The 15198-nt window shown below is 38.3% G+C and overlaps 1 protein-coding gene across 1 annotated transcript; it reads left to right on the top strand.

Annotated features, from left to right (window-relative positions):
- The first annotated feature begins 779 nt into the window (after positions 1-779).
- ZNF213 (zinc finger protein 213) lies at positions 780-15170 on the top strand. The gene is made up of 6 exons (XM_051968103.1): positions 780-1447; positions 4190-4731; positions 5476-5635; positions 5947-6032; positions 11651-11774; positions 12655-15170. Exons 2-6 carry the CDS (start codon positions 4330-4332, stop codon positions 13320-13322), a joined length of 1440 nt encoding a protein of 479 aa, XP_051824063.1. The 5' UTR covers positions 780-1447; positions 4190-4329; the 3' UTR covers positions 13323-15170.
- Positions 15171-15198: the final 28 nt, after the last annotated feature.

The raw sequence follows: 15198 nt of genomic DNA, 5'->3' as shown, positions 1-15198 counted from the left end.
ATGTGGCTTTCTTCCCTCACGATCATTTAGCTCAGAAGAAACGCAAGACGCACAAAGTAGAGCCCACCCCAAATGTCCATAAGGACTATTGGTGTCCAACCAGAGGCAGAGCATCCCGAGCTTGTATTGGTTTGATCAGCCATGGTCAGACACACTGTAACTCGACTCTGACATAGTGATGTCATTTTGGTCCTCCTTCCAGAATGAAGGACAACAATCAATATGTGACTCTTCTTCCCTCACAGACCATACCCTTCAGGAGGCTTCTCTCTCATTACGTTCCCAGGGAAGTGCCTCCTTCTGGGACTACATCTCTAGGAAGTCCTCCACCCCCAGGAAACTTCTCTTTCGGCCTGTTCTGACTACATTTCCCAGGAAGTCCCTCCTCCCAAACTATAACTTCCAGTATGCTTCTGCACCGTGAGGTCAGAGGAATTAAGGAAGGATATGGAAAAGATTGATTTATTCGAAAGAGAGTCGTTTTCCCAGTGTCGGTCTCACTTCTGTCAGGGCCCAGACAATCTTAACCGTCCTCCGTATCTGCGCTGGACAATCGACTCACTTAGTCTAGTGGCGCCTAAGTGGCAAGAGTTGAGAGAGAGGGAGGTCATCCACAAATATCCCAGGACTACAATTCCCAAGATTTTTCCAGCAGAACAGGAAGGGCTCAAAAAAATAATAAAGAGCCTTTTCCTTTTTGCGGTAGGAACATTTACAACTTCACTCAAGTTTTTCAATTCTAGAACTATATATCCTAGAATATAAAAGATTATAATTATAAAAGGGAGGGGGGGGAGACATGCTGCAGTATATGGTGCCCGGGGTTAATCATGAAGTCTGCTCTGATTGGCTCAGATAAATTATCCTCTTGCCCATTGGTTAGGTGGAGGAAATTCCAACTTCCGAATGGTACCACGGTGCATCCTGGGTGTTGCAGTCTCTATTCCTGGCTGTCTCCGGGTCGTACTTTCGTTTCCCAGAATGCTCGGCGGGAAAATCGGGGTCTGGGTATTGGCAGCTGAACCCGAAGCCGCCGCTTCCATAGCAGCGGGTAGTGAGTGTCTGCCGGGGTGCGGCGTCCAAGCGCGGCCGGGGCGGCTCGGCGTTCCCCGTGCCCGCCTCCGATAGCCCCCCGCAGCGTCCCGAGAAAGTCAGTGCTGGTCCCCGCCACCCGCGGAGCCCCAGGGACTGGCAGGGTCCCGGTGAACGGTTGATGTCAGTTGGGTTCGGATCCCTGAGCCGCTGGGCAGAGCCCAAGGGGACGAAATGGGGACCCCGACCGACTGCGCCCAGGCGAGGCTGGATACCCAGGCGCCGCCCTTTGGCGGACGGACTAACGGAGGAGCCCGGAGCCGAGACAGCAACCACGTTAGCAGTAACGATGGCAGCGTTGCCGCCTGCAATGCTCTGCTGTTTCCAGAGACCGCTGCCCACGTTTCTGAGTGAGGTAGGACAGGTATTTCATATCGTACCCAGATATCTAATGATGGCGCATAAATTGTATTCAGTTAGTGAAGCATAGATTAAGCATTTGATGTTGCAATAGGCTCTGAAAAGTTACAAAGCTTTTAGCTTTGTACATAGTATCTGTTCTCCCAGAGGCTACAATTCAATAACTAGGTGGAGTCATGCCCAGTGCAGGTAACATTTCTTTTACACAAGTATGGAAACTGAAGTTGTCCGTTTGTAAATGAGACTTGACCTCGTGAATTTCTCCTTGTACTCAGCCTCTGTGCCTAACAATTTCTCCCTGGTAATAGTGAGGTACTAGATTACTGTTTCAAAACTCTGGCTTAGTAGGGACTTAATAAATGCGTATTCTCTTCCCTCCTCCATTCCCCCAATTCGACATTCTAATTTCCTTTGTCATGTCTGAATTGTACTACTACTCATCTCCACTTCTTAGAACCCCCATCTTTGTTCAAGGATTGGTTTATATGCCACCTCCTAAGACAAGTCTTTGCTCCCTCCAGTACTCCCTTCTCAAATTATGCGTATTTATTTATTTCTCTCCTTGCTGAGAGAATTACCTCCCCTAATAGAACACAAGTAAGCTCCTGGTAGTTTCTCCCTTCTCAAATTATGTGTATATGAATTCCCTCCCCAATGTAATGTAAATAAGTTTCTTTTGGACAAGGACATTTCTCCCCCTTTCTAACACTAGTGCTTACTACTGTGCTTTGTTCATATAGACATTTAAATGCACTCAAATGCCTGTTGGATTGAATTAGAGGGAGTTTCTTATTGTAAGAAAATTCTTTCTTCAGTTGAACCTAGCTCTCTCCCTGTAATATATACAGCCATCTGTCTTAATTTTATAAGAATTTCCCTCTTGAATTGTAAACTCATGGAAGACATTGACTATATTGTTTTACACCTCTGAATCCACAGGACCTTGCAAACAGTAGAGATTTAATAAATATTTGTTGAATTGAATTAAGATTTGGCCGGGTGAGGTGATTTGCCCACAGAGATAGCTAAGCAAGTCTGAGAAATGACATTCATACCCTGTAGTACTGACCAAGTCTTGTGCTGTTTCCATTATAATAGGATTCCTGTCCAGATAGGCATGCAGAATCATCACATATGCTGACAGTATTCTTTGGCTCATTTTCTGGGACCTTCAGGAAATTTCCTTTCCCACTTGGAAAGGAGGTAGGCTGGTTGGGACCCCTTTCCTTTATCCCAGTGTTGGATCCAGAAGAAGATTCTGAAAAAAAAAAAAAAAAAGTCTTGCACTTGTCTTGTGGAATTCTTTTTCTCTATGCAGGTGGCATTCTAGCTCATTTTCTTTTTTATTCAGTTGGAGGAAAAACACTGAGACTAAATTTTTTGTAGCTAAGAGCCAAAGAAGCTTAGATTTGGAAGGCTATTTCAAGTTAATCTTCCATTTGATGCAGGAGTCCCCTCTTTTAACATTTCAGAGTAGTGATCATCCAGACCAGAATGGGGACTTAATAAATTTAAGGGCAGTCTGTTCCTTTGTTGGATAGGTCCATGTGTTAGAAAATTCCTTGTATGTTCAAACCTAAATTTGGTTCATAAACTGGTTCTCTGAAAAAAAAATACATATATATAATACATTTTAAGTTTAATTTGCATTTTTAAGATTTTTATCTTATGTATCTATCACTCTCTTAACTGCAGACAATCAACAAAACAGTTCAAGTCTTGATGTATGTATAATGTTTGCCAATTTTAGCAGTGTAAGTGCTCAAACTGAAAATTTAACAATTGGCTTTTGAGCTGGCATGAGCTGATTCTGGCATACCATTGTTGCCATGGTTGTTTCAGGGAAAGGATTTGGTACAACTTAAAATACTGTGTAAATGTGAGCTGCTGTTATCATTCTTTTTGTTGATCCTGATCTAATCCAATCTGGGTTTGAATTCTGATTCTTCAATTTTCTATCGAAATGACTTGGTTAAGTAACAATTTTTCTGAAGCTCACTTTCTTCATCTGTAAAATGAGGTAGTTGAACTTGATGACTGACTTTTCCAGTTCTAAATCTATGAGCTCCTGAAGCTACACAGGTAAATATGCTTCTTTCTTTTTTCACATAATATTACATCAGAGGTTTGAAAATAACACTCTCTCTATACCATATTTTCTCAACTTAATTGCTTTGATGGTCAAGGTCACTTGAGATTACAAAGTTTCAATTCAATTAACATTTAGTAAACAGATATATTGTTTTTATGAAATGCTTTGCTCAGCACTCAGGATACAAAGATGAAGTCAGGTGAAAACTCTGCTTACCAGTATTATACAAGATAAGAGGTAGGATGAGTCTTGTGTACAAATAACTACAATACAAGGCAGGGGGAATATATAGTTTTCCACTGGAGGCATCAGGAAAGGCTTTACCTGATGTTGGGGCCTTGACAGAAGTATGTATATGTGTATGTATTTATTTATTTGTTTGTTTATTTATTTATTTTGCTGAGGCAATTGGAGTTAAGTAACTTGCCCAGCATCACATAGCTAGGAAGTTTTAAGTGTCTGAGACCAGATTTGAACTCAGGAACTCCTAACTTCAGGGGCGGTGCTCTATCCACTGCATCAGCTAGCTGCCCCACAGAAGTATTTCTTTATTCCTAAGGCCCTTACTTGGTACCAAATGAAATAGGCTGAGTTTTTTAGTGTGACACATTAGTTAATACTCTGATTTTTTTTTTCTTTCCTCAGGAGAAGTTCTCTCACAAGTCCCCAGAGGTGAGACATTGTTGTCTTGGGAAACACAAGTGTCTAGTACCCAGAAATACAACTGTCATTGTCCAGAACACAAGTCAGAATTAAATTGATATTGTGACTCAGGGTGTGGGGTAATGGCTACAACTCTGGGCACACAAGTCCAGGCCTCAGTGGAACCAGAGGGACTCCTGATAGTAAAGGTGGAGGAAGATTCCTCCTGGGAACAGGAAGCTTCTCGACTGAAGGAAGACGCCGACTCAGAGATCTTCCGTCAACGTTTTAGGCAGTTCCATTACAGAGAGGCAGATGGGCCTCACGAAGCTTTCAGTCAGCTGTGGGAGCTCTGTTGTCAGTGGCTGAGACCTGAGACCCGTACAAAGGAGCAGATTCTGGAGCTGCTTGTGCTGGAGCAGTTCCTGACTGTCCTTCCCGGAGGCATCCAGGGTTGGGTTAGAAATCAGTGCCCAATGAGTGGGGAGGAAGCTGTAGCCATGGTGGAGAACCTACAGAAACAGCCCAGAAATCCACTGCAGCAGGTAAGCTAGTAGACACTATCTGAGCGAAGAGAAAGTGGAGAAACGGAGGGGCTTGGCATCCTTGGTGTACATGTAGATTTTCTCACTGGATTCTGGTCTTCCGTATTTTTAATCTTTGTTCAGAAGAGTAAATGCTAAGGATTCAAAACAAAAACAATACTAATAGCTCATATTTCTCTAGCATTTTACAGTTTACAAAATGTCTTCTTAAACATCTTGAGAGCTAAGTAATACAAATATTTTTATCCCCATCCTATAGAATAGGAAACTGAGGCCCAGAGAACATAAGGTTCATACAGCTAAAAAAATAGAGCTGTAACTTGAACCCATGTCCATTGCAAAGAGGCAATCATAGTTGTCCAGGAATGAGATTCATTACCTTGAGTGAGAGATAATTCAGTTACTGTAATACTTCAAGCAGAGGTTGATTTGAAGACTTGTTGGGGGAACTGCAGAAAAGATTTTGCAGAGGACAGGGGGTTAGACTGGTCTTAGCCCTGATACTATGGTTCTGGGGCTGGTTCTGGTTCTAGTCAGTGCATTTTGGTTGTCATTGGTCTCTAACTGGGAGTATAGTGTGTCATTTCACATCATTTTATGCTTCCAGGAAGCAGATGATCTGTTTCCTCATTCCCCTTTCTTGTAACCCTGATGTATGTACCCTGTGTTTTATTTTGGGGGTTTTAACTTAGACTCCCTGACCTGGACCTTGCACTGATGGGCATATATGTTGTGCATGGACAGGAAGAGCCCTCAGAGGAGACGGAGACTCAGGGAGGAGGACAGGGGTCCTCAGGCCCCACACTGGCACAGGGGGAGACCCAGGCCAAGGGGGTATCTCAAGAGGAAGGGGCATGGAGCCGAAACCCGGAAACAGACTCCCAGGAACAGAGGAGCCATGGCTGTAAGTCAGTCTCCATCCTTGTAGGAACTGGGAACATTTGGGCAGGGGAGAAGGGTTTTTAGCACAGATTTTGTGAGGAAGAGAAGGTAGTATGATCAGTGGGATTTTTAGGGTCAAAGAAGGACTCGGTATAGTTACTTTAATGCTTCTAACTATAGGGTCAGTATTAGTTCTCTAGGCCACGCGACAGATGGTATAGATATACATGGAAGCCATTTGTGGGTCCTATTGACCTCCAGGTGCTCTAGAGGGAGAGATTCTAGTTCTAGACTTGATCCAGTTTCCTTAATGATTTTGTTCTTTGTCCACAGCTCAACCTGCTTCTCGGCTTCCTGCCCTTCTAAAGGAGGGGAGCACCAGAGAGATGGTGGATGCTTTCTTTTCTTCTGGGATCCATGTGAGTTATGTATATCTTAGGACTTTGACAGGCTGATATGATATGACATCATATGATATTTCTTTTATATGTTGAGAATAGCCTTGACTTTGATTATAGAGCATTTTGCTAGATGTTCAGGGAGTTACAAAGTTTAAGATATTGTCCCGGCCATCGTGAAGATTACAGTCTATTAGTAATAAAATATGATAAGAACTAATAATAATAATATTAGTCAAAGAAATACAAGGAAAGTGCTACATGAAGTGTAAGGGGAAGAGAGGTAAATGCCAAATTAAGAAATAAGAGTAGAATTCATGAAGGAAATAGCATTCAAGCTTTTTATTCTCTTTTTTTACTTCAAGTGGAAAGTTTTTATAAAGTCATAATCTGATATTTTCCAATATTTATATTAGCTCTCCCAAATATCTTTCTATTTAGTAAGTTAAAATGGCTAGTATATTTAATATTAAGAGATAGCCTGCAATTAAACTTTTGTCAGTGTAAGTATTTGATTATAACTAAAAAAATTAATTATCTAAAAATTTTTGTATGTTATAATATATTCTCTAATACACAGCATTTCTTTTGGATGAGAAAAAATATATTCTATACTTTACAAAAAAATAAAACACAGCTTTAGAAAAATATAATACAAAAAAAAAAAAAAAGCTCCTTTGATTAGAAGTAATCCTCTTCATAACATTTATCTATCTAATATCTATCTCATGTTCCACCAATCCAAATTAATCTTCTAATAATATACCAAACTTATGGAGTAAAATTTTTGTCCAATATTTGAAGGGGTAGGGCAGTGTCACTGTTTTTGTAGGAATAAAATATTTTAATTTTCCAGAAGAATAACCTAGTAACAATAAAATTCGTTGCTTTGATCCTTAAAATGATTCTTGGTGTCATTACTTAGAAACATAGGATACAAGCTTTATAGGATATAGTCTTCAGATGCAATATATCCAGACTTTTTTGTAACAGTTTGGTTTTTTACTTAGCAAAGTAAAAGTCGACAACAGTAGCATTCATCACTTATGACAACATCTTCTACTTTTCTCTTTGAACATTAATGAGTGGATTTATATTCTATTATCAGGGTAGCTACCTGTAGCAACAATCTGCCCTGTAATGACATCTGCTAGAACTTTAACATAATAGATCCCCTGATTTCTTCATGTACTCAAATGATGTCATAAATTGCTTAGGATTGACCACCTCAGTTTCTATCAGCTGACCAAAAAACTTAAAAACTTCTGTTTAGATCTGTAATACAAAGATGCATCAAAACCAAACTCTAAATACTTATATTAATAAAATGGAGAAAGAGCAGATTAGCCATTTGGGCATGCAATTAAAAAAGCTAGAAAAAACAAATAAAAAAATCTCTAATTAAATAACAAATTGGAAATCCAAGGAGAGATTAATAAAACTGAAAGTAAGAAAATAGTTGAACTAATATATAAAATTGGAAGATGGTTTTATATATATATATATATAAACCCAATAAAAGAGATAAACCATTGGTTAATTTGATTTTTAAAAAGAAAAAGAGAAAATCAAATTACTAATAGAAAAGTGAAAGAGGTGAATCTACCATCAATAAAGAGGAAGTTAAAACAAATATTAGGGAGGAAAATAATATACATGTATAACCAAAAAATGTAATGTTTTACATGTAACTGGGGAAAATCAAAATAAATTTTTAAAAATTTAATAGAAGCTATTTTGACCAGTTATAAACCAATAAAATGACAACCTGAGTCAAATGGAAAAATATTTACAAAAATATACATTGCCAAAATGACAGAAAAGGAAATAAAATACCTAAATAACCCCATCTTAAAAAAAGGAAATTGAACAGACCTTCAGTGAACTCCATAAGAAAAAATCCCTAGAACCAGGTGGAATCACAAGTAAATTTTGCCAAATATTGAGAAAGCAAAATCAATTTTATATATCAGTGCTTCTCAAAGTATGGTCTAGAGAATCCTGGGGATCTCTGAAACCCTTTTAGAGGGTTTACAAATTCAAAAATAGTTTTTATTTCCAATATGGTAAATGTCTATAAATATAGTCCAGATAAACAAAAACTGTTTGGAGAGATCCTCAATAATTTTTAATAGGATAAAGATGCTGAAAACAAAAGTTTGAGAACCACTGCTATGTATAAACTGTTTGAAAAAATAGGCAAAGGAGTCCTACCAAATTCCACTTATGCCACAAATAAGATTCTGATTGCCTACATCAAGAGGAAACAGAGAAAGAAACTATAATTCAATTTTTCTAATGAATTTTTATGCTAAAAATTTAAATAAAATACTTGTAAGGTGATTACACCAATGTATCACAAGTATTATACACAATGATCAGGAGGGATTTATACCATGAATGCAAGGCTGGATCAATATTAGGAAAACTATCAGCATACTTGACCACATCAATAATAAAATCAAAAGAAATCTTATGATTATTTCAAGAAATGCTAAAAAAGCCTTTGACAAAATGCTATACCCATTCCTACTGAAAACACTAGAGAACATAGGAATAAATGGAACTTTCCTTAAAATTTACCTAAAACCTGAACCAGCTACACCCAGAGAAAGAACTCAGGGAAGTGAGTGTGACCCACTACATACAATTCCCAATCCCTCTCTTTTTGTTCACCTGCATTTTTTATTTCCTTCACAGGTTAATTGTACACTATTTCAAAGTCCAATTCTTCTTGTGCAGCAAAATAACTATATGGACATGTATACCTATATTGTATTTAACATATACTTTAACATATTTAACATGTATTGGTCTACCTGCCATCTGGGAGAGGAGGTGAGGGGAAGGAGGGGAAAAATTGGAACAAAAGGTTTTGCAACTTTCAATGCTGAAAAATTACCCATGCATATATCTTGTAAATAAAAAGCTATAATTAAAAAAAGAAAAAACTTATTAAAGTATTCATTTTAAGAGTATAACACTAATAAAAAATCCAGCCATGCTGTCCCTGAAAAAAAAAATTATCTAAAACCATCAGCAAGTATTATCTGTGATGGGGGATAGAAGCCTTCCTAGTAAGATCGGGGTGAACATGCAAGGATACCTGTTATCACATTATTCAGTGGAATATTGAAATGTACTGGAAATGCTAGCTGTATGTAGCAAGAAGAGAAAAAAAGTTGAAGTTATTAGAATGGGTGATGAGGAAACAAAACTATCACTCTTTTCAAAGAATATGATAATATGCTTAGAAAATTCTAAAGAACCAAAAAACTACTTGAAATAATTAACTAACAAAATTGCAAGATATAAAAATAAACCCACATAAATCATTAGCAGTTTTATATATTATCAACAAAGTCCAACAGCAAGAGATAGAGAAATTCCATTTAAAACAACTTTAGGCCATATAAAATACTTGGGAGTCTACCTGCCAAGACAAATATAGGCACTATTTGAACACAATAAAATACTTGTTTTACAAATAAAGTCAGATCTAAGTGGTTGGAAAAATATTAATTGTTCATGGGTACACTGAGCCAATATAATAAAAATGACAATTCTGCTTAAATTAATTTCCTTAGTGTGATACCAAAAAACAAATGATCTTATATAGAGCTAAAAGAAACAAAGTTAATCTGAAAGAATGAAACATCAAAAATATTTTGCGAATCAATTAAAAAAAACAAAAACACGAAGGGAGGTAGCCTAGCCATCTTAGATCTCAAACTGTATAACTAAGTAGTAGTCATTAAAATAGTCTGGTAGTGGCCAAGAAATAAAAGTGATGGACCAACGGAATAGATTAGGTATACAATACATTGTAATAAATGATCATAATAATTTAGTGTTTGATAAGCCCAAGGATCCCAATTTTGGGGACAAAAACTGCAAGAAAAACTGGAAAATAGAAAGAAAACTAATGTAACAAAAATGAGGAGAGCAGAAAACTGGGAAAACATTTTTGTAGCAAGTATCTCATTTCTCATTTCTCAACTATATACTCAACTGAGGCAAGTTCATAAGAACAGAGGATATTCCCCCGTGGATACATGGTCAAAGGATCTCAGATATAGTATATCAAAGCTATTTATAGATATAAAGTTATCAAAGCTGTCTATATCCATTCATATTTGAAAAATGCTCTAAATCACTATGGATTAGAGAAACACAAAGTAAGACAGCTCTAAGATACCACCTCATACCTATCAGACTGACTTAATTTTTGACAGAAAAGGAAAATGATAAATGCTGGAGGGGATGTGGGAAAACTGGGACACCAGTGCATTGATGGTGAAGCTGTGAACTGATCCAACCATTCTGGAGAGCAATTTGGAACTATGTCCAAAGGACTATAAAACTGTGCCATATTCTTTGATTTAGTTATACCACTACTAGGTCTGTATCCCAAAGAGATTTTTTTTTTCCCAAGGAGAAAGAACCTGCTTGTGTAAAACTATTTATAGCAGCTCTTTTTGTAGTGGCTAATAATTGGAAATTGAGAGGATGGCCATCATTTGGGCTTAACAAATTGTGGCATATGACTGTAATGAAATACTATTGTGCCATAAGAAATGACATGTAGGATGATTTCAGAAAAACTGGAAAGATTTAACATGAATTTATATAGTAAGCTGGGCAGAATCAGGAGAACATAGTATACAATAACAAGTAATATTATATGATGAACAACTGTGCATGAAACTTATTCTTGGCAAGAAAGTGATCTAAAATAATCCTAAAGGATTCATGATGAAAAATGCTATCCTCCTCCAAAGAAAGGACTAATGGTGTCTGAACACAGACCAAAGAATTCATTCATTCTCATTCTCTCGATCTCTCTCTCTCTCACCCCATTAATGAAAGGAAGAATAAGTTTTGTGAGCAAAACTTGATTTTATCATGTTTGAAATCCAGGCAGAGATATCTTATAGACAGTTGGAGATGAAGTGAACTTAGGGAGAGAGAACAGGAATAGGGATACAGATTTTGGAGTCTTCAGTATAAAAGTGATGGCTTTAAAGTAATAATTCTTCACTGGGGTTCATATACTTGGGTTTCTTTTAAAAAATATAACAACTATATTTTAATATAATGATTTCCTCTGTATTTTATTTTATGAATTTAAAACCATTCTGAAAAGGAGTCCATAGGTTTTCAGGGTGCCAAAAGGGTAGAGGAGGAACCTAGAAGGCAAAGAAACTGAGAAAGGGCAAGTTAGTTAAAGGAACAAAGTAAGAAAGGAGCCAGAGTTTATCTTTTTAGGTTGGGATTCCACTTCATTGTATTTTTCAGAGTTATTCCCCTCCTTTCACAGCACAGTGTGATAGCAAGAATATTGGATGGGAAAGCAGGAAAGACCCTTTGGTACTTATAAGCTAAGTGACAGTGGACAAGATGCTTCTTTTTTGAGCTTCATTTTCTTCTTCTATAAAATAGGGACAGTAGTTCTCACAGGTTATCATGAGAATCAAATTAGATATGTTTGTAAAATTCTTTGCATGGCCCAAAGCACTATCTAAAATTTAGTTGTTGTTATTGATATTTTGAAATATCAATAACTGTAAATCCATACCTGAGGGGTACAATTGTCTTGAGGTCAATTTTCATTGAGCCAGACTGTTCCACTGTTTCAGGGACCAATGACATTTGGAGATGTGCCCTTTTATCTCTCTCGAGAAGAATGGGGGTGTCTGAATCCTACTCAGAGGGACCTCTTCTGGGATATAAAACGGGAGAACTTCCGCAATATCTCTCAGGGTAAGGAGTAGTTTTCATCCATATCTACACCCAGAGAGAAGACTGTGGGAACTGAGTGTGGAACACAACATAGCATTCTCACTCTTTCTGTTATTTGTTTGCATTTTGTTTTCTTTCTCAGTTTTTCTTTTTCTTCCTTCTTGATCTGATTTTTCTTGTGCAACAAGATAACTATAAATATGTGTGTGTGTGTATATATATATTGGATTTAACATATATTTCAACATATTTAACATACATTGGACTACCTGCCAGCTAGGGAAGGGGGTGGGGGGAAGGAGGGGAAAATTTGAAACAAAAGGTTTTGCAAGGATCAGTGTTGGAAAAATTGCCTATGCATATGCTTTGTAAATAAAAAGCTTTAATTAAAAAAATATAAATAAATTTATAAAAATAGTTTTTATCCATAGTTAAATCTATCATGTTCAGTTCTCTGAACTCTATAGGCTGTCACTTAAAATGGTGATTCCTCACAATTTGGTTAATAGCAAAGAAAATGCAACTGGCTGACTTTTTAAGCAAATAACTCCCCCCTCCTCCAATTCCCGAGAAGCTACATACATACATACACATATGCCATACACACATAGATATATACATATATATGTGTGTGTGTGTGTATGTGTATATGCTTTCTCTTGCCCATATAGTTTTCCATATGGTTTTTCAGATTCCATTAGAAGGATGCAAACCTTTCTTTGTTATGAAAGAAACTTCATGTTGGTCATAAAGTTCCGCATTCAAGAAGATGGTTCCTTCTTTAGTCTCCTGCCCTCACATGTTTGGATAACTTAGTCCTTCTCTTTATCTTAAAGTTAGGTAGTTTAATTTGTCTTTCCTCTGTCAGATGAGATGTCAGATAATCTGTTTTTCCACTCAGGTTTGGGGAGCCAGAGCCAGAATGAGAAAGCTTCCTCCCAGCCTAACTTGAAAGAAGTAGAGACGTTGCCTGGAAGATCTGCAGGTGATTTGCCCTGGAGCACTGAGGAAGGTGAAGTCTGGGAAAGTGAGAATCAATCTGAGAGAGAGCTGGGGCAAGAGCGCCCCATCGGGGTGAGGAGAGGTCGCCCTCCCACACGCCAGAGACAGTTCCGAGACTTGGCAACTGAGAAACCTCACAGCTGCCAGCAGTGTGGGAAGCGCTTCCGTTGGGGGTCAGACCTGTCACGGCACCAGCGTACACACACAGGTGAGAAACCTCACAAGTGCCAGGAATGCGAGAAGAGTTTCCGTAGCTCCTCAGACCTTGTTCGCCACCAAGGTGTCCACACAGGTGAGAAACCTTTCACCTGCGCTGATTGTGGCAAGAGCTTCAGCCGAAGTGCATACCTCACTGATCACCAGCGTATCCACACTGGTGAGAAGCCTTATGAGTGCACTGAATGTGGCAAGAGCTTCTCTCTCCGCTCCTACCTGCTGGACCACCGTCGAGTGCACACTGGTGAGCGTCCCTTTGGCTGCAGTGAATGTGACAAGAGCTTCAAGCAGCGGGCACATCTCATTGCCCACCAGAGCCTTCATGCAAAGATGGCACAGTCAGTGGGATAACCATGGGTCTCTCCATGGAGGGGGAATCTCCAGGTAGAAAGGAGATTCTAAAGGGAGGCAACAAAAGATTTCTTTGACCATCCAGCGTCGAAGCTGGGACCCGTGGCCCGTCTGAGCACACTCCAAAATATCTGGACATTTCCCTTTCCAATTGAAGGTCATTCTTTTCCCCTTAGGATATCATGAGGATCTCCTCATCCTTCATTTCCCTGATGGTTATGTTGCAACTCTTAACACCCATCTATAGCAAATAACTGCTTCAGTCAAACAAAGAAAACTTGACTCTGACAAGAAACTACTATTTCCTTGGTCCCTTTAAACTTCAACTTCAGAAATAGTTGTGGGACATATACATCTATCTAAATTCTCCCAAACCAAGAAAATAATTTTACTATCTTTAAAAATTTGTTTATTTTTCCTTTCTCTTTTGTTTTGTGTTCTTTCCCATCTTCTTCCCTGGAGCCTGGGAATATATACTAGTTTGAAGGGATAAGGACATACAGAGAAATGCAGGGAAATTGAGACGGCTCCCTTACCTCTCCATACTTAGTACATTTTGCAGAGAACTGCCTCCTCTACTTTTTTGCCCTTATTTCTGTGGCTATCTTTTGTATCCCCCGCTAAGTTCTCCATGTCTTTCTCAAGTGATTAAGAGTCCATGAGTTCTTTAGTAGAGTCATCCTTGCTCTAAAGAAGGGGAGGAAAGTACACTCCAGTTGACATTCCCAAGATCTTACTAGCCATGAACACACTTTTAGAGTGTGTTGAAATTGTAGGAATTTTAGTTTCATTCTTCAGGACATTCCTGTTGCTTACTTGCTAGATGATCTGAAAGAATTCCTTTCCCCTCTGGCAGTTTTTTGATCTGTAAAATGAGAGGGTTAGATCAGATAATTTTTTTTTTTTTGTAAAAGGTCTTCCAGGTCTGACATTCAGTAGTAATAAGCTATCTTATAAGTAGAGAAGTAAGACACAAGATAGTAGGAAGAAGAGAATGAGGATTATGGCCCACGAGAATTTTGGGCATTGCCATTGCTCCTCAACCTGTACTGGGAGAGGGTAGACTTCTTGGATATAAGAAAAGGGAAAGAAATGGACTTGGATAGGCCCCTAGATCTCTGTCTTTGTTAACATAGCAGAAATTAAAGGCTGACCTCAAGAGGCTACATAATCCAAACCCTTGTAAAAACCAACATAGCTGCAGTGTAATGCCTGATGTAGGAGTCACTTGATCTAAGTGATCTCTGCCATTTATGCTCTGTGACCTGGGGCAGGGCATGTCTCTTCATAGAGGTTTAATGTCAACTTGGAAAGAAGTATCTAGAAGTGTGCCCCAGGGATTTATGCTTGGTCCTGGACTATAACATTTTTATCAGTGACTTAAAGTCATAGGTGACATGTTTGTCAGATTTTCAGGTGACAGAAAGCTCAGAGGGGGAAGCAGCCAACACTTTGGATCACAGAATTTTAAAAGCTATTGAAAGGCTAGAATGTTGGGCCAAATCTGATGACATGACATTTGATGATTACTTGTGTAAAATCTTATCATTGATTTTTAAATAGCAGTTTCACCAAAGACAAGATGGGGCAAACATTTAGACAGCATTTTGTCTGAAATCTGGATGTTTTAACCTATATTGCAGGTTCAATATTAATATTATGGGTAGAATTAAGAAGGTAATTGTCCCACAGTCTTTGTCAGACCACACATGCAGTTCTGGGCTCCACATTTTATGGGGTGGCCATTGATACTGAGAGAACAGCCAAGATGTTGAAGGACCATGAAGTTGGCTGAAAAATGACAAGATGGTTATTTTGAAAATAAAAGACTTAGCAAGGAAATTATAACTGTCTACAAATATTTGAAGCGTTGTCA

This window comes from Antechinus flavipes, chromosome 1 (genome assembly GCF_016432865.1).
Source record: "Antechinus flavipes isolate AdamAnt ecotype Samford, QLD, Australia chromosome 1, AdamAnt_v2, whole genome shotgun sequence".
Lineage (NCBI taxonomy): Eukaryota > Metazoa > Chordata > Mammalia > Dasyuromorphia > Dasyuridae > Antechinus > Antechinus flavipes.
The sequence above is the reverse complement of the archived record's forward strand: the minus strand, read 5'-3'. Positions and strand labels throughout refer to the sequence as shown.